Raw genomic sequence first — 16,680 nt, 5'->3', positions numbered from 1 at the left:
CCTAGCAGGTAAGGCGGCGTACTGACATCCCCTGATGAGCGGACTTGACGGCCAGCGGCACGCCAGGAAGCGCTGCTGTGGATGCTTCACTGAGTGATGGTATAAGTCCTGTTAGTTCTTCTGACATGCACAATTTTGTCTTGGAAGACCTTTATTTTGAAGACTGCTTTGTGAGGGCTTGCGTTTGACAAAATCTTAGCACCTTCTGACAGATCACGCTATGCACTGGCTCCTCCAATTGTGGAGTTGATATGTGATGTGTGCTGGGCAAGCTACTTGGAAAATGTAGTGAGCTCAGCTACAAGTCATGGTATATCAATTTAAGCTTATCTAAACACCGAAAGCTGTAAAAAAAAAAAAAAAAAAAAAAAGTACAAAAGTAGCTAAATTACATAAGAATCGAGAAAAACTAAATTTGGTATAAATGAACACAACCCAGATTCCAATAAACCTAAAAATGTTTGTAAACCATAAATTAAATGTAAATTGGAAAAGATTTTCAATCTATATTAACTGTGTGGAGCTTGCAGGTTCTCCCGGTACGTGCATAGGTTTTCTTAGGGTCACACATTTCAAAAACATGCATGTCAGGTTCACTATAAATTCTCCTTAGGGGCAAATGTAAGTATGAATGCCTATTTTTCTATTTGTGACCTCCAATCGGCTGGCGGCCAGTTGTTTGTAGGGTCCAGCTCACTAGTGAATGGAAAAAAAATAAAACATTTGCAGACATTTACCTGTATTTCTACACTGTCAAGGCCAGATAGGTAAATGCCGTCAAATGAAAAAACAAGCATTCAACGTATCACCAAGTACACTGAATGTGTGAATGTGAGAGTTATGAGTGAATGTGGGAATTTTTCCCCACCCAATAAAGATTAGCTAACGCAAAACAGGTCACATCTATTTGGATTTTCGACAGCACTAATGTTGGACCTGAAGATCCACCTGAATAAAATAAGCTGCAAAAATACCGTATATTTTTAAGAGGTTTATTTCATAAAAGTGCTGCCGTGATTGTTATAAACAGAGTTTTTAATCACCGAGGGCTTTGCTGATGACTGTGACATTTACTTGGAGAGACCTAGAATGTCTCATCCTCTTGTTCACCAAACCCCCCCCACACACACACACACACACACACAAACACACACCCCACCTGCCCACCCCCCAGAGTGTTTCTTTATTGGCCCTTGCCTCGGAAACGTTTGAAAGCTTTCAGGTGTTTTATGTCTTCACTCTATTGACCTGTGTACCATTGTGGCATCGCCCTACAGCCCCGGCAAATCCATGATGATCCTTAGTGTGGAACAACAGTAAAGGAAGCCCTCATGCAGTATATTTAGGCCTACTGCTAATGTGTTTGTTTCTTTGAACCAAATGTCCCATCCACTTACAGTACACTTTAATTGATTTTTCTAGTCAAATTGCACTGGATAGATGTTGATGTCCTTATATATAGTGGCCACATTAAAAACACACAAACATTTTCCATTTAAAAAAAAAAAAAATCAATATCATCCAATATGCTATCAAAAACTCCCTTTTGGAATTCAAGGGACAAAAAGCTGTCTCCTACTCTGACTATCATTTGTTCATTGATCGTGTGGACAAAAAAAAAACACTTTTTCCATGAACGATTTGCTTTTTTTTTTCCCCTCCCCCAAATTGATTGTGACATCTCCCTTTGTTAATTCTATGTTCGATTGCAACGTGAGACACCATTAACTCGTGGCTCAACCAACCTACAAGATTTCTGAACGGACTATACAAGTTTTAACCAAATGATCTCAGTGTGTAATAAGATGTACCTCTGGTTATCCCTGGTTAATCGATCATTTTATGATACCGCATATCATGAAACTAGAGGCCAAGTGGTGTAGATATATCTTATCTTTCATCTGGACATATATTCACATGCGCAACAATATTAGTCATTCAAATTACATGTTTTGACCACAACTGTCACACTACTAGGACTGACTAATAAAACAGGTGTTTCAGTCCAATTATCGGAACTTTATCTTTTTTTTTTCTTGATGTGGATAAACGCATTTTGGAACATTATGTCATAATTTGATTTTCATTGCATAGTAACTATGAACCAGTGTAAGTCATTTCAATAGTACTCGAATAAGTAGTACCAGCACAATAGATGAAAATATAAAAAAGAAACTAGAAACATGAAGGATGAACTGTACCATATCTGATGTCCTGTACTTCCCATTTTTATATGTCACTGTCTAGAAGCTAAAGGACCGCCACAAAGGGGACGTCACCGGTTCCCGGATTATAGCTCCGCCCCTAGAGCCTATGCGATGCTCACTCCTTGATGCGCATTGAAAACAACTGAGATGCGGCTGCGTTCCTTCACTGGGCCACAATCTTCAGCACTTACTGATCGCTTCACAGCCGAGTGCGGGGAGAAAAAAAACCTAATGTGAGAATCAGCACTTCTAAATCTGAGACCATGGAAACACCTTGGGATGTCGGTGCAAGAGCTTGTCAAAATGGATGAGGGAATGGAATTCTGACTCTGCTTATCCTGTTGCTCCCCCATCAGTAAAAAGTGTTTCTGGGATTTTTGTAATGGCAACATGAGTATCAATGGTCTTCCTCAATATGCTCCAAAAATATGATATATAAAATGTATGACACCTGTACTTCAATCCATTTTATGGAACGGTAGCCTGGCTGTATACTTGAACATTTTTATTAGAATCCTAGGAGAGGAATAACACACTTGTGGAGATCATGCACACTAGGTTTGATTTTTTTTTTTTTTTAAATAGCTTTTTTCTGTGTAATGACAATGTTCGCGTGGACATTTTTAATTAAAAAAACAAAACAAAACAATGGTAGGCAATTTCATACGTATTTGAATAGCTATACCTGTAGTAGATTAAGCTATTCATATAAAAATATAACTCAGAAAAGTAGGACGAAGTAAAACTTGAAATAAATCACAAACAAATGCACAAAATAAGTAAACATCCCTCTTTTTTATGGCCGTACTTGCCATCTGTTTGTCAGTGCCTGTGCATGATGGCCACCTCATTTCCCTGCCGGACACTGTTTGAAAGTAGATAGGTCCTCAAAGTGAGTGACACGTGTAGATGCCTCGCAATATATCGCTTCAAGAGCAAGAGACCTCTGGCTTTCGCCGATGAATTGCAAGAGCCACAAGAATCTCTGACAGAAAACCTCCCAAATCAGTGACAATATTCCAGTAGCATAAAGTTGACTGCCTAATTAAAGCAGGCTTTCTGTTGAAAACTGGCATGGGAAGAAAGTCTCATTATAGAAAATTTCTGTCAGGATTGTTGCAGAACAAGAGCTCTTCAGGGAGAGCTCATGTGTAAAAGTATGCAGACAGAAGTTTCAAATGACAGACAAAGGATTACCGAGTGAGATTTGACACTGTTAAAAAAACACACAAACTGCAAAGTAAAACAAATGTTATAGTACCTTACTCACAACATAAGGTAACATGCTTTCAACAAAAGCTTTGTCGGACAAATTTAGGTCATTTCCTCTATTGATTGAGCCATGTTAACTAATGAGTAACAGTATATTGTAAATTGGGAACTGATGCTTTCACTGGGATTTTATTTTCATCTGGAAAGAAATGCACAAGAATGTACTGCTGCATTGCATTACATTTGGCACTGTGTATAGTCACGGAATATGGATGGCCCTTGAAGTACAATATCCTCATTTGACTATGAGAGCTTCTAAAAGACACTGCATTCCATTCTTCTGTAAATCAAGGAATTCATGTCACAGGGAAACGGTGTCAATCCAATCCCTCAGGTTCCATCCATCATTAAGGGTCAGAACACGAGCGAGAACGAGTTTCAGCAACTCTTGGTCGCCGACAGCACAGTGCAGCGGGATGACACTTCAGGGCTCTACCAATAACACTTGCCCAAACTGCTTGACAAACTGAGGTCGAAGAGGGTCTGGCCCTCCACGAGCATTGCCGCCAAGAAACATAGTGCTCTACTTCATCTGCAAATCACACATTCGATGATAGCTAAAAAAGACTGCACCCTGAGAGGGCAAAGAGGCTAAAATCATCCTTAAAGTTTAAAGCCACACTCTCGGAAGTTTACCAGGAGATGCATAGCATCAAGGACCACTCTGATAACCACAAGAGATGTCAGGGATACTTAGAAAAGCTCTCTTCATGCATCATGTAGCAGGACTATAGTCATGGTGCCTCATCAAATGTTTACTTTCCAGCCAAGTTCTAAACACTCTACCAATTTTAAACCTGATGCTTCAGCACACTGTTTCTCATGAATGTGCTGAGAGTTGACACGATAATGTAAAAAGAATTCACCCCAAAATAAAGCAAGCCATCCATATTTGTTACAGTAACACATGAGTACATCTAAAGCTTAGGGGTACTGATTAAGGCACCGTGGCCATTCAGTGCATAACCTCGAAGTGTTGACCAGCACTGTGGTGTTAAAACCAAATGGAGCCCAATGACTCATTTTATTTTATAATTTGCTTTTGTTTTTTGTTTTGTCAGCACTCTAATAATGGTTTTCATCACTTTAGGTTATTAACATGTTGATAAAGCCATTGTTAAGACACATTTACTGTAAGTGAAGGTGCTATAACTGACTCTGAACATTGCAGAAATATCTTGATAAATTATAGTGTGCATTTCTTAAATACCTTCTCTGTCATTGCTCAAACAATATCTTCAAATGTTATCAGAGATATTTTTACCATAGTTGCCAACATAGCTTTTCAGTGTTTTTATGACAAAAATAAAATAAAAAAAATGTGTGTATATATATATATATATATATATATATAAAATGTGTGTGTGTCTCTGTGTGTGTGTACATATATCACATTGCTATTGTTCTTCATGTCAGCAAGCCATAATGATGAAACTACAGAGAAATCACTAATGCACAAAAGGTGCAATGGAGTTGGTAGGGGTAGATTTATTGGGATAATGGGGTTTCTATTCTGCTTCCTTCTTGATTTCACAACTGGCTGTAATCTCTGCCACTCTAATTGATGTCAGTTCATATTTAAAATCAGCCAATTTCATAATTTGCTTCAGTTTATCTTACCCTAACCCTTTGTATCACAATACCTCATTCAAACATTTGCCCTTTTTAATCCAATTAGCTTTATCTGCTGCCAGGACCAAATTTTCAGTATGTAGTCATATTTTATGCTAATCACTCAAGTGAAGATATTTAAATTCAGAATATTGTCATAACTTGACACATTGGTTCCATTTAAGATCCAGATGCAATGTTCCTGAAGGCCCCTGGTAAACTAGGATGATGATCAACCATTGTCTCGCCTAATCCAGGATAGAAAGTTTAATTCTGCTCCAGTTAGGCTCTTCCAGTGACCTATTTGCTCTGAAATAAAATTACAAACAGCGTCAGCACAATGTGTGTGCACGAACGATCTCAGAATTATAGTCGTACTCTTAAGACAACTCGCCGCAGGGGATCATTTCATGGGGCTTTTACCCCCAAAAAAACAAAAACAAAACGACAAAGTCTCATGACTAGTGCTTTATGGTAGCCGATCCAGCAGTTGTTATCGACAAAGTCCATTTTAAGATAGAAAAAAAAAAAGACAGAACACCTGTTCGAGGACACCTGCACCGGTGTATTAGTGTGATATTATGGCACAAGACAGGGACCCAAGATTTGACTCACAGGACAAAAAGCCCCATTCATGAGACATTCTCTCCCAGCACATTGTCTTCCTCGAGAACTATTGAAGACGCTCACATGCTCTGCTCCTTATATTACACCGATCACAATATTATTTTACCAGGGTGACACGAAGCAATGAACGCTGAAAAGGTTGATTGCTGCATGATACTGCTCTGGTAGCCATTAAAAACAGAAGAAAATTCACAACAGGATTTTAAAGGGAACAAACATTTGACGCTACATGCATCTTCTGAGATGACTAAAACTGAAAAATCAGACAGCATTTCTAAGGAACCTCATTATCATGCAAATGACATTCATTCCATTTAATCTCACCCTACTTGGTATCCCACATGGCAGTGAGTTGGTACAGAGGAACAGACAGTGAGACCACACGCAAGGCAAGCGTCCATATCAAAATTCCTCCATCTGTGGACATTATTAATCTCTTGTACAAAGGTACTTATAACAAGACAATGTGGCCAATTATCAACAGAAGAGTTGTTACATCCTTACTTTATGTAGGCATGACAAAAATTGGTGATCAAAGTATTGCCCCAATAACTGAGCAAGGTCAGTTATGGGTCATGCATAGGATTCAGCTTCCGAGTAGCAAATTTAATTTTTGAGACTAGTTGGAAAACATCAGAAGTTTAAAATAAAAAAAAATGGAAAAAGTCTCCCTCTAAATTAGAAGCTGTTTTCTCTTGCTAAAAAATCATGAAGATGAGTGGCTTGCTCTCATTTTAAGTGAAAATGTGAACTTATTTGAATAAAAATGCGTCTTTGTTGTGTGCAGCATCTAAGACACATCTGTTAACCGCTTACACTAGCTACTCAAAGGGCACTGAATGGTCTGTTCAACATCAATCGTATCATTTGGTCACATCTAGCTGGCTTGTTCAAAGAATGCCAGGTAGCGAAACACTGGGATGAAACTAATTAAAGGTGGCTGATAGTAGCTTAGGTGAACTGCATAATCACAAGTACAGCTCAGAGCTGTATAGTTTTTTTCTTCCTCACAAACATGACATGCAGTGCGTATTATAGTAATCCTGGCCATAATGACTGGCAGGCAATAACAAAGTATTTGTCCATAGATCAATATCCACTGTCTTGATAGTGGATTTAAAGATGGGGGGTTGGGGAATCAATCACGGACAAACCATTCTCCTTGAGAACAACCAGATATACAAGATTGGATGTTTCACGGTGTTCGAAGTAAGTTGTTTAAACAGAATTACTGAGCACAATGATTATGATGAGAGTTCATTACCATAAAGTAGCAATGCAATCAAAATGATTTGCCGATTCGGGTGTGTGGTGAGACAACATCCTCCCCCTTATGTAAATAAACCCCGCTCTAAAAGAATAGAAAGAACGACAGTGATATCTTGATTTTTGATGAGAGCTGACATGCTGAGACCCACGCTTGATACGCTACTTGGTAAACCAGAGTTTCCTTTGAGCCATTGCAAGACGTTCTCATCGGACTAACCCCTCACCAGCCTAAATGTTAATCATGACCTTCCAGGTCTTACTGTCATTGCTCATGTGATCATGGAAGTTGCTGAGTTGCTCTGAGCTGGTTTTCGATGGAGGATACTCAAATATATATTAGCTCTAAAATCTATGGTCACTGACAAGACGCATCCTCCCCTCCTGAAGGCAGAGAAAGGCTACCCTCCTTCTCTCTGGGATGATCCCAACATGCGGGCACCAAACTTTGGCATGATAAATATGCTCTGCTCGGTGCCTCTCACCAGCGGCAACTTCAGAGTGGAAAAGAGTCAAAGCACTCTCAGGAGGACTGGTCCTACAGCCCAAGTGGTGAGTAGAGACAAATCTGACTACATATAGGCAAAACCTCTTGAACCCACACAGCGGTTCTGGTTTATTCTATGCCACAGAGGGGAAGTTCCAAAGTCAAGAGTGCCAGCTTCTGAAGCTGGGGTTCAGACCTCCAAGGTCTGTGCCTTCTCACCTACAGGTGATGAGGTCATGGAAAGCGGGACACCTGTTGAGTCCTCATGCTGTGGTCAGCTGGGACCTCATGGGTGCAGATTCTCGCCATCATGTCACTCCTCCAGGCGAGGCTCCAGAAGGCAGCCCCAGTGACCAGCATCCAAATTAGGGAAAAGGTAATCCATTTGTTTTTCATCACGGAGCTTTCTGAGCTGTGTTTTGTTTGGTCCCTCACATCCAACCTGTTTGCTCTGGGCGACTTTACCGTGGGTATAAAAATCTTTGCCAACTTAGCTCCTTGCATCACATTATGGTGACAGTTCAAGGAGGAGTGAACCAGACGCTGACGTTTTTTAATGAAAATTCTCTGAAATTGCCAGACCCAATTTGTTTTAACCTCTGACTAATGCCACACATATGCATCACATATCACTCGTTAATATTGGCCATAGGCACTCTCCATAAATATACTTCCTACTGTTAGAGTCTGCTGTGAATATTAGTAGGGCTCAGAAATGCAAAGGGAGAAAGTCTGGGGTTCATACTCCCTTTGATTTAACTTTAATAGAGTGACACATCATGCGCCCCGCCTCATTTTATGCCTGCCAGTCATCTCTACAGTGATGAACACATCCCTGCACCAGTGCAGCCTGTCACTCTGTCACTCAAATCCTTGAAAAAAACTTCATGTCACTATGCAGGTGGAGCTGGGGAGCATTTCAGCTGTCTCTTTTGATTTTCTGTCTAAACCTTCCTTTTATCTGGGCTCTGGGTTATCTCCCTGAAGTGGGAATCACATTTTAATTAGGTCTATCCTTGGTTAGCAGTGCATCGTCACATCTCCCTATCCTATGTGCGTGCCCTATGGGTTTGCATGTCAGAGACTCTTTGTCCCCACTTCCTGTCACATTCTAACATCTCCTACATCTTGTGGCATCTTTTCATTCTGTAACGGCTCCATCTCCATTCACAGTCAGGCTCTCCTGCTGCTGACAACAAAGACTACCCTGTCTGACGAAAACCTGCATTCTGCAGATGGGCAAAACAGGAGCAGAAATAGAAACTAAAAAAAAAAAAAAAAAAAAAAAAAGGGAGATCATATGGAAATATATCAACAGACTGAAAACACCAAGTGTAGATGTGTCAGTTGAATTTAACTTTTGGAAAGTTTTATTTTCTTATTTAGGAGGGTTCATTAATCTAAGGTAATGCAAATTTGCCATTGCAAAATAACCGATTGTGGGATAATCCAAGGAATTCATGTTGCCTTGGGTAACAAGGACAGCAGAATATTTGCAGTTAGGTAGTCATGGATTCACCTATTTGTGGAATTTATGCATTTGTTTATTTATTATTTTTTTTTTACAATTTTCAAAAAAGGAAAGTTCATTTTTGTTCAGTTTTCTTTTCTTTAGATTTTTCATTATTTTAGTTTTTCTGGGAGAACTAAACCCCCAAAATTGATATCTCTACTTATTGAACGATTTATTTATTTTATTTTTTTTTTGGGGGGGGGGGTGAGTTGGTAAATATTTGTTTATATTTCTCATGCAATGAGTACCAATCATCTGATTTATCATCCACTGAATTTAGAAAGCAGTGGTCCGGCACAATCCCTATCCCCTGCAAATAGCGGCCATACGCTGCACAGATGTTCATTTTACCCAAGGTGGAGCTAAATCTTTTATAACTGACAATAAAGAAGAGTATCAGTGGCATTGCTAGGTTGGATTGTGGGGGCTTAATTGCCTTTAAAATGTCTTAAGTCTGCCTAAAATATTTGGCCTGTTTGTGGTATGTCCAAAATTGACCAAAATGCATTCACAATTTGTTTGGTCAGTCTAAATGTAATTCTCTTGTTTTTCTCTAGTTCTTGTTTCAACATTAAAGAAAATATCATAAGTGTAAGCATCAAAAGCAGTGCCAACCATGATTTTAAGATAAAACTAAACATTATCATAAATTAAAATGAAAGATGGAAAATGGCCTAAGTGAGTGGCTAGAAACTACGACTTGTCGGAAATGTCAGAATGGCTGTTCTGGAGAGGTGATCCAATGTAAACGCTACTGTACCTATTGAAAAAAAAAAAAGACATGTCTATGTGTTTCGGGGAATTTGGAGTAGGTTAAGACCATGGATATTTATTCATTATTTTGAAATGACATTTCACACACTTAATGCTTTGGCTGTGACTTTCTTTTTAAGCTTGACTGATAATGATGCTGAGACCAAACAGTTTCCTGTTTGAAGGACAAATGTAGAGTTTGGGTCCAAAAAGCAGAGAGGCTACTTTTTGCAACCCCAGTGTTGTCAGATGTCACGGTTTGAATTTATGTAAAGGGATAATGTTCCGTGAGATGGCTTATTAATTAGCACTTTTGTGAAAGAGGGTCATTAAGTATTGCTGACCTGTTGATGAAGGGGACAAAGACCCTGTCAACTCCAGATTTGATACCATGTTCAAACAAGGGTTCACCTACACGAGTGCCACAACAGTTGGGAAAGGGCTAAAAAAAAAATAATGCAAATCTTCGATAAACGTGCCAACTGATCATTGACTGTTGTCACAACATTTCAACTCACTTCAATTTGCCAAAAACAAAACCTGGCGCAAATGACTCCAAACATACAAAGGCAAAACCCCTAATAGAGCCATTTACATTTAAATACATATTCATAGGCGAAAGGATGAAAAGAGGTGATATCAATGTACCGTTTTCGGGGTGCTCACTCTCTCCGATACTGCCATCTGGAGTGGTCCGCTCATAGTGGTCTTCAGGCAGGGTCAAGGGTCCAATGCGAGGGCCGGACGATGACTTGCTGCTGGGTGTCTCTGATTCTTCCAAGCCGCTGTCATAGTAACTGTGCTGAGAGGAATCTTGCAGGTCCTGCACAGGGTTGGTGGTGGAGAAGGTCACTCGCCGATGGGGATGCTGAATAAACAGAGACATACAGTACGTAGACACGTGATCTTTTTGGGTTTTTTTTCACAGCTACGCTTATACTTTTGTTTGTGGGCTCCACTGAGAGAAACAACAGGTTGGACGCGTGCGGTAACAGATGAAATCCACTGTATAGTGAAAAGTATTGGTACACCTTGCTGTTGCACATACAGGATCTGAAAATGGAAGATAATATCAAGTTGTTGTCCCCTTGACAGCTATATCGACTCATATTGTTCTGAGAAGCCTTTCTGCAAGGTTTCCGAGGTGACAACCGTACGTTCTCACTTGTGATAGATTAGTTAATTTAGCAAACTAAAGGAGTGTGTCCTGATACCTTTGACCAAATGATTTATTTGGGAATGTTATTGAATGTTTCTCTCTCAGGAATTTTGCTTTTTTATTTATTTTTTTTTTTTTAAAAAGATTGCAACAGTATATGAAAGGACACCATCTCTTATAGTGTATGGACACAGGAGTAGAAATTGAGATAATTGGAACGAGCATTACATTATTAAACAGAAAATACCACATGGCATGTAAATGTCTTAGTATTTAAATGTGCTGTGAAATTAATAATTTTTCCATTTTCAATAGTCAACTAACACTAACCAGACCTTCCTTGCTTCACAATACACCAGGTAAAGTTTTGTGACATAAACGGATCAGTCAGTGACTTAATATCTATTCCCAAAACCTCTCCCAACATTGCACGTTGACCACATCCCTTTTTTCATAGATTTGTTTTATTTTTTATTTCAGGTGAGTCTCATGACTATATTCTCCACAGTTAGGACGATAATATGTAAAGTAGAAACAAAAATTTGCCACTCTCAAGCCGCGGTTGGAGTACGGTCAGCAGACTACATGTAAGCATTTTTAATGGCAGGCCGAAATGTAAGCAGAGCTGCAGTGTTTGGACAAACAGTATGCCTAAGAACAGCGTTACCATTGTTCACGTCAGACAATCGGCACTTCTGCAAATATTAAGCTAGGTTCTAAACGCAGGAAGGGGGATTTTAGCGGCAGCGCGGAGCCGAGCACAAATTGACAAAATATAATTCGGCGGCTGATGAAGTGCTGCCTTCAAAAGTAAATATTCAATCAAATATTTATGGGGGCTGTCTGTATGGGCGAGTTTTCGTTAAATTAGAGAGTGTTGCTCTTTGCATAAGCGTGAGTCATTTCAAGACTGGATGCTAAGGGGTGAGCATCTCCTTCTTGGAAGGAGTCTCAAAATCTCCCATCATCACCATTAGCAACAGAAAGCGGCTAGAGTGGTCGCTAATTGCTTTTATGAAAAATACTCCCCTGAAGGATCTGAAAAGTTGCTAAATTGCTAACTTGGCAGCTTTCACTTCTTCCGATTCATTGAATTTCATTTGTGTTCTGCTGTTTTTAATTGTTGCGATTTGACTGGCAACCAGTTCAGGGTGTACCCCGCCTCCTGCCCGTTGACAGCTGGATAGGCTCCAGCACTCCCCGCGACCCTTGTGAGGGTAAGCGGCAAAGAGAATGGATGGACGTTTTTAATTGTACTTCTATTTTTTTTTCCAGTATATTGTATTTTGTTGTCTTTTTTTGTTTTTTCCCCCCATTTAAACGGTTTGTCTCTGTATTCAAATCCTTTTAATCATGTAAAGCACATTGCGATCCCTCGTGTTTGAAATGCGTATAATAATAAATTTGCCTTGCTTTGCTTCTGCATTTGCTTGAGACAGAACTACCTTACCCAAAACTCAATGATTTTTACTGGGATATAATATTTTCAACATTATGACGTGTATCTATTGTTCAATTCTCTTGTTTACTGATTCAGCATCAATTCTTGGATTATTATCAGTTTTACATCCATTTATTTTTGTGTGTATATTTTCAATGTCCATAAAGCCCCAAATTAACATACTTTTCCAGAGATTTTGAAGTCAAACAAAGCAGAAAAGGCTGTGATTTAGCGGAAAATTAATCCTTAAGGTCTCCCCGCTTGGAAAATAGGAATGTGAAGGAGTATCATAACTATACTTTGTGACAGTCACTGTTTCCTAGTTACATGCTGGCGAGATTTGATGAAAAAATAAAAGACCGAGTGCATGAATGCAAGTACCGATGGAATCTTGAAATCAATGCCTCGAAGAGGAATGGGTGCGGCAAATAATAAATCATTCAAGATCACACCCTTTATCAAATTAAATGGATTGTAAATACAGTTAGGGGACCATTAAATTCTGTCTTCTGAATATCAGATTACTAATGCCGATCTACCGCCCATCGACAACAGAAAGATGACTCTGTACAATGCACGTGTAATTGAACTCCCCACCCCCGCATGAGCATCACTTGTAAAAGTCAGGAAAGCAATGAGACAGCAGAACAGGTCTGGCTCGGCGGGACACGTCACCCTGGATCGATACTACTGGTCTCTGCTTTCCCTCGTGTGATTCACTTTTTCCCCCGTTGGAAATCCCGCAAATCATCATTCTTTTAGTGCAAATTCCAGATATGGAATTTCGAGGGTCACTAAGTGCAATGAAAATTGTGTCCTTAATCTAGTCCAAGGGCTTCAAAATGTTTTCTGTTCATCATTGGCTATCTCAACTTTATTTTCTCCGTGTTTTATACTAGGTCACCTTTCATCTTCTTTTAGTTTTAGTGTGCATCACATGTTTCTGCAACTAGTGTTGCTACGTCCATATATCAAAAACAGTATGCGATATAAAACACCGTTAGCAGTCGAAACGAAGGTGTGTTTCCAAATAGAAGTGAATGATCCTTGACCCGACAATCACTCCTTATAGTCCTTCTGATTTGTATGCATGGTGCAACATCGAGAAAATTGTGTTGAGGTTCATATTGACTCATAACAAAAAACCATTTGTATTCATTTAATTAAATAGATCCATTTGCACAGTATGGTTGACCAGAAACATTTTCTCAGCAAAATTTCAGGTTGCCTGAGCCAAGTGTTTTAAAAAGATATCACTTTCAGAAGAATCATACTATCATTACTCGGACAATTTACCATAATTTTCCCAAAATGCGGTCTCCTATCGTTGTTTTTGTGCTTTTTAATCAGACATCACATGCAGTCGACCCAGTAATATGTTATTTTTCAGTGGCGCATTCTTAATATGATGCTACGGCTCAGTGATTATTTAAATGTGAACGTAATATTTAGTCGTTCAAATATGGGTTCTCACTTAGACTTATCCTCAAGGCTTCACTGCAAAGAGCCAGCATGTTTCTAGGGTATGATAACTAGCAAAGGCTGCCGAGATGGGGAATAAGATTCTCTTTTTAGACTGAGCGCAAATCCTTTGCCAGGCCTCAGGGCTGCAGGGATGTGGCAAGACAGAAGGATTGGAAGGGGAGGCCGGTCAGGAGCGGGGAGTTGGTCAGGCAGACAAAGACAACACTTTGGCTGGAGGGGACAAGCAGAAGGATTGGATTCTGGGAGACTGGAGGCGGTAGTGGGGGATTGTTTCAGCATCGTGGGTAGCAATGGGACAAAGACTGAAAGAAGGAACATTTATGATGACAACTACACTCGCCTTCAAAAGTAATGCAACAATGAGGCAAATTTTTTTATTTTCTGGAGGGTTTACCAGGGCGGCACCGACTACGGGCGTGTTGTTACATATTTGGCCATTAAAATCTGATTCTGATTCTGTGCTTCGCAGCCACCAGAAACGTTCGGTCACTGGGCTGATGCAGTTATTGCAACCAAATATAACCATATTGACCTTTGCAATACTTGCTTAAAATTTTGGTTCGGTTTAAGTTGGTGATGTGGCGGTAGAGCGGTTCACTTGCTTGATTCGAAAGCACGTATAAGGATGGTGTTCTTACACAGAGGCCAACACACATTTGAAAGTAATAATAAAAATCAATCATGCTCAGCCCCTTACACAGAGCTCCTACAACATTTCGAGACTTTTCTTTTTTCTTTTTTTCTTTTTCCTGGTCACAGTGGCAGAAATTGCCAATGCAGACTTCTGGATTTCCACAAGCACATTTATACTACACAACGATGCCACAAAAGATACTGGCTGCAACTATTCATCGTTTCAATGTATTGTTATACATGTCAAAGTCATGTGCTGACAAGCAGTAATATACTTTTCGCACATCAACCCTATGTTGCATTTAAAAAAAACAAAAATATTTACGAATGATTGTAAATTGTTACATTTTCCCATCATACATAAACACCTAGGTAACTCCCATAGAATATACAAGACCACACAGGTATCTTCACCCATAGCGTGAGAGTATTCTTTAAATTCTGTCATTTTTTGTCTCTTATCCTCCTTTCTATAGATAAGATATGTCATAAAAAAATATATATGCACTTATAAATCTTATGTAATAGGTCATCTTTTCTTAATGATTCTTTCCAACAGTTTGAAAGATTACACAACCAAAAAGGTGTATGTAACTTTCTGAATGGGGCTAAGCTTGATGGATTCTTCCTTGAGCTCAATTACAAAGAAGTAATCCTCTGACGCAGGTCTTTTGTTTAAAGAAAAGTGTAACTAGCCACTAACTTTTCCAAGTGAAAATATTTGAAAAATCGAAATTATATTTCGGAGCTTACTGTGTAAATCCATATTGTACCATGCAGATTGTACCAAATGGTGCCATTGCATCCCTTGTGTCGAGCTGTGTTGTTTCCACATCATATTCATGGCGGTATCTGACTGCATGTAAATTATAGTCTGGGCTGTGTGCAGTGTCAAGGAGGAGATTTGCAGACCACCCTCTAAAAGAAGCCATTTTGGTGACAGTGGCGAATGTGTACTGCGTCCGGTGATTTTTGCACTACTGGTCTCGAGTGGGACATCGGACCCCACTGCTGCACTGGTTTCCCACTGCACCAACTTTTCAGCCCCGAGCTATCTGACACCACTCTGCCGTCAGCTGCCCTGTCACTCAGCCAAGCCTCACTGATTGCCAGCACGGAGCTGCCGCTACTTATGCAGATGCTAAAGCTTTTTTCGTCGACTCCATCACCTTTTTACTTTCTGCAGTGTGGTCGGTGAGGTAGTCTTAGCATTTGTATGTCTTGTGTCTGCTGTGGACTGCTGTGGAGATAGTCAGCAGCGTGAAATATCTGGAAGTACACATTGTACACCTCAACCACCAATAACCAGGAAAGCACAACATTTACACCACTAACTTGGGAAAAATGTTCTTTCCAGCAAACACCACTTGCTACAGCATGCATCCTAATGCTCAGTTTCATTTCCTGGTTTGGATTTTCTAGCGTTAAATATAAATTCAGCCGAGTAGAATAGAGTAGTTTGGGCAACCGGCATAAATCTAAGGCGGTATACTTATATGATCCCCCACCCCCCTTCCCCCAGATATAGCTTTTTATCTACCCAAAACATAGAACAGACAAGTATATTCCATCCTAACATCTATTTAAATTCTACTGTACACTTTTTAAGATCCACAAGACAATTTAAACTTTCGAAGCGGCTCATCATCAAGACATGGAATCATGCTGGTATGTTTATTTTTTTTTTAATGACGCTCATGTTCCTTTTTTTCTTTAAATATAAAATGTAACCTTCAAGTTGAATATTTCGAGTCTGTATGACTTCACACAATAACACAGGTGGATGTGTAAGTTTGTGAGCAATTACACTGGAGAGGGCCCTTATCTGTGTTACAGCAAAAAAAAAAAAAAAAAAAAAAAAAAGTATGTATACTCATCTGTAACAGTTTCAAACTTGAGAAAACATATGTGGCCTTGTTTATCCATGTTCAGTTGCAGTATATCCACTGTGTGCTAGAGTTGGAAGCCAGCCATTTTCTAGTGAATCATCGTTACGTCCCAGTCAGATATAAAATAGGTTACCTCCCCATGTTAAAGGAAACAACGGATGTCTCGGTGCCCCCCATGATATGAAAAATTCAATTTAAAAGGATGAGAGAAAGAATGGTGCAAGGCCTATTTTCATTCGTCCCTCACTGAGCGATATGAGAATGATGTTATATTGTGTGCAGGGAGCGATGCCAATCGTACTGCAGAGAAATTCCTTCATAATTCAATTCAATTTCT

General features: G+C 39.6%; 1 protein-coding gene across 1 annotated transcript in view; it reads right to left on the bottom strand.

Moving 5' to 3' along the window:
• Nucleotides 1–16,680, bottom strand: part of pcdh1a (protocadherin 1a) — a 72,574-nt gene that overhangs the window by 11,142 nt on the left and 44,752 nt on the right. Inside the window, exon 4 of the mRNA XM_061804390.1 lies at nt 10,385–10,604. Within this exon, the coding sequence (XP_061660374.1) occupies nt 10,385–10,604 (220 nt within the window). The remainder of the gene's footprint in view (nt 1–10,384; nt 10,605–16,680) is intronic.

The sequence above is a fragment of the Syngnathoides biaculeatus genome, chromosome 18, assembly GCF_019802595.1.
Source record: "Syngnathoides biaculeatus isolate LvHL_M chromosome 18, ASM1980259v1, whole genome shotgun sequence".
Classification (NCBI taxonomy): domain Eukaryota; kingdom Metazoa; phylum Chordata; class Actinopteri; order Syngnathiformes; family Syngnathidae; genus Syngnathoides; species Syngnathoides biaculeatus.
The sequence above is the reverse complement of the archived record's forward strand: the minus strand, read 5'-3'. Positions and strand labels throughout refer to the sequence as shown.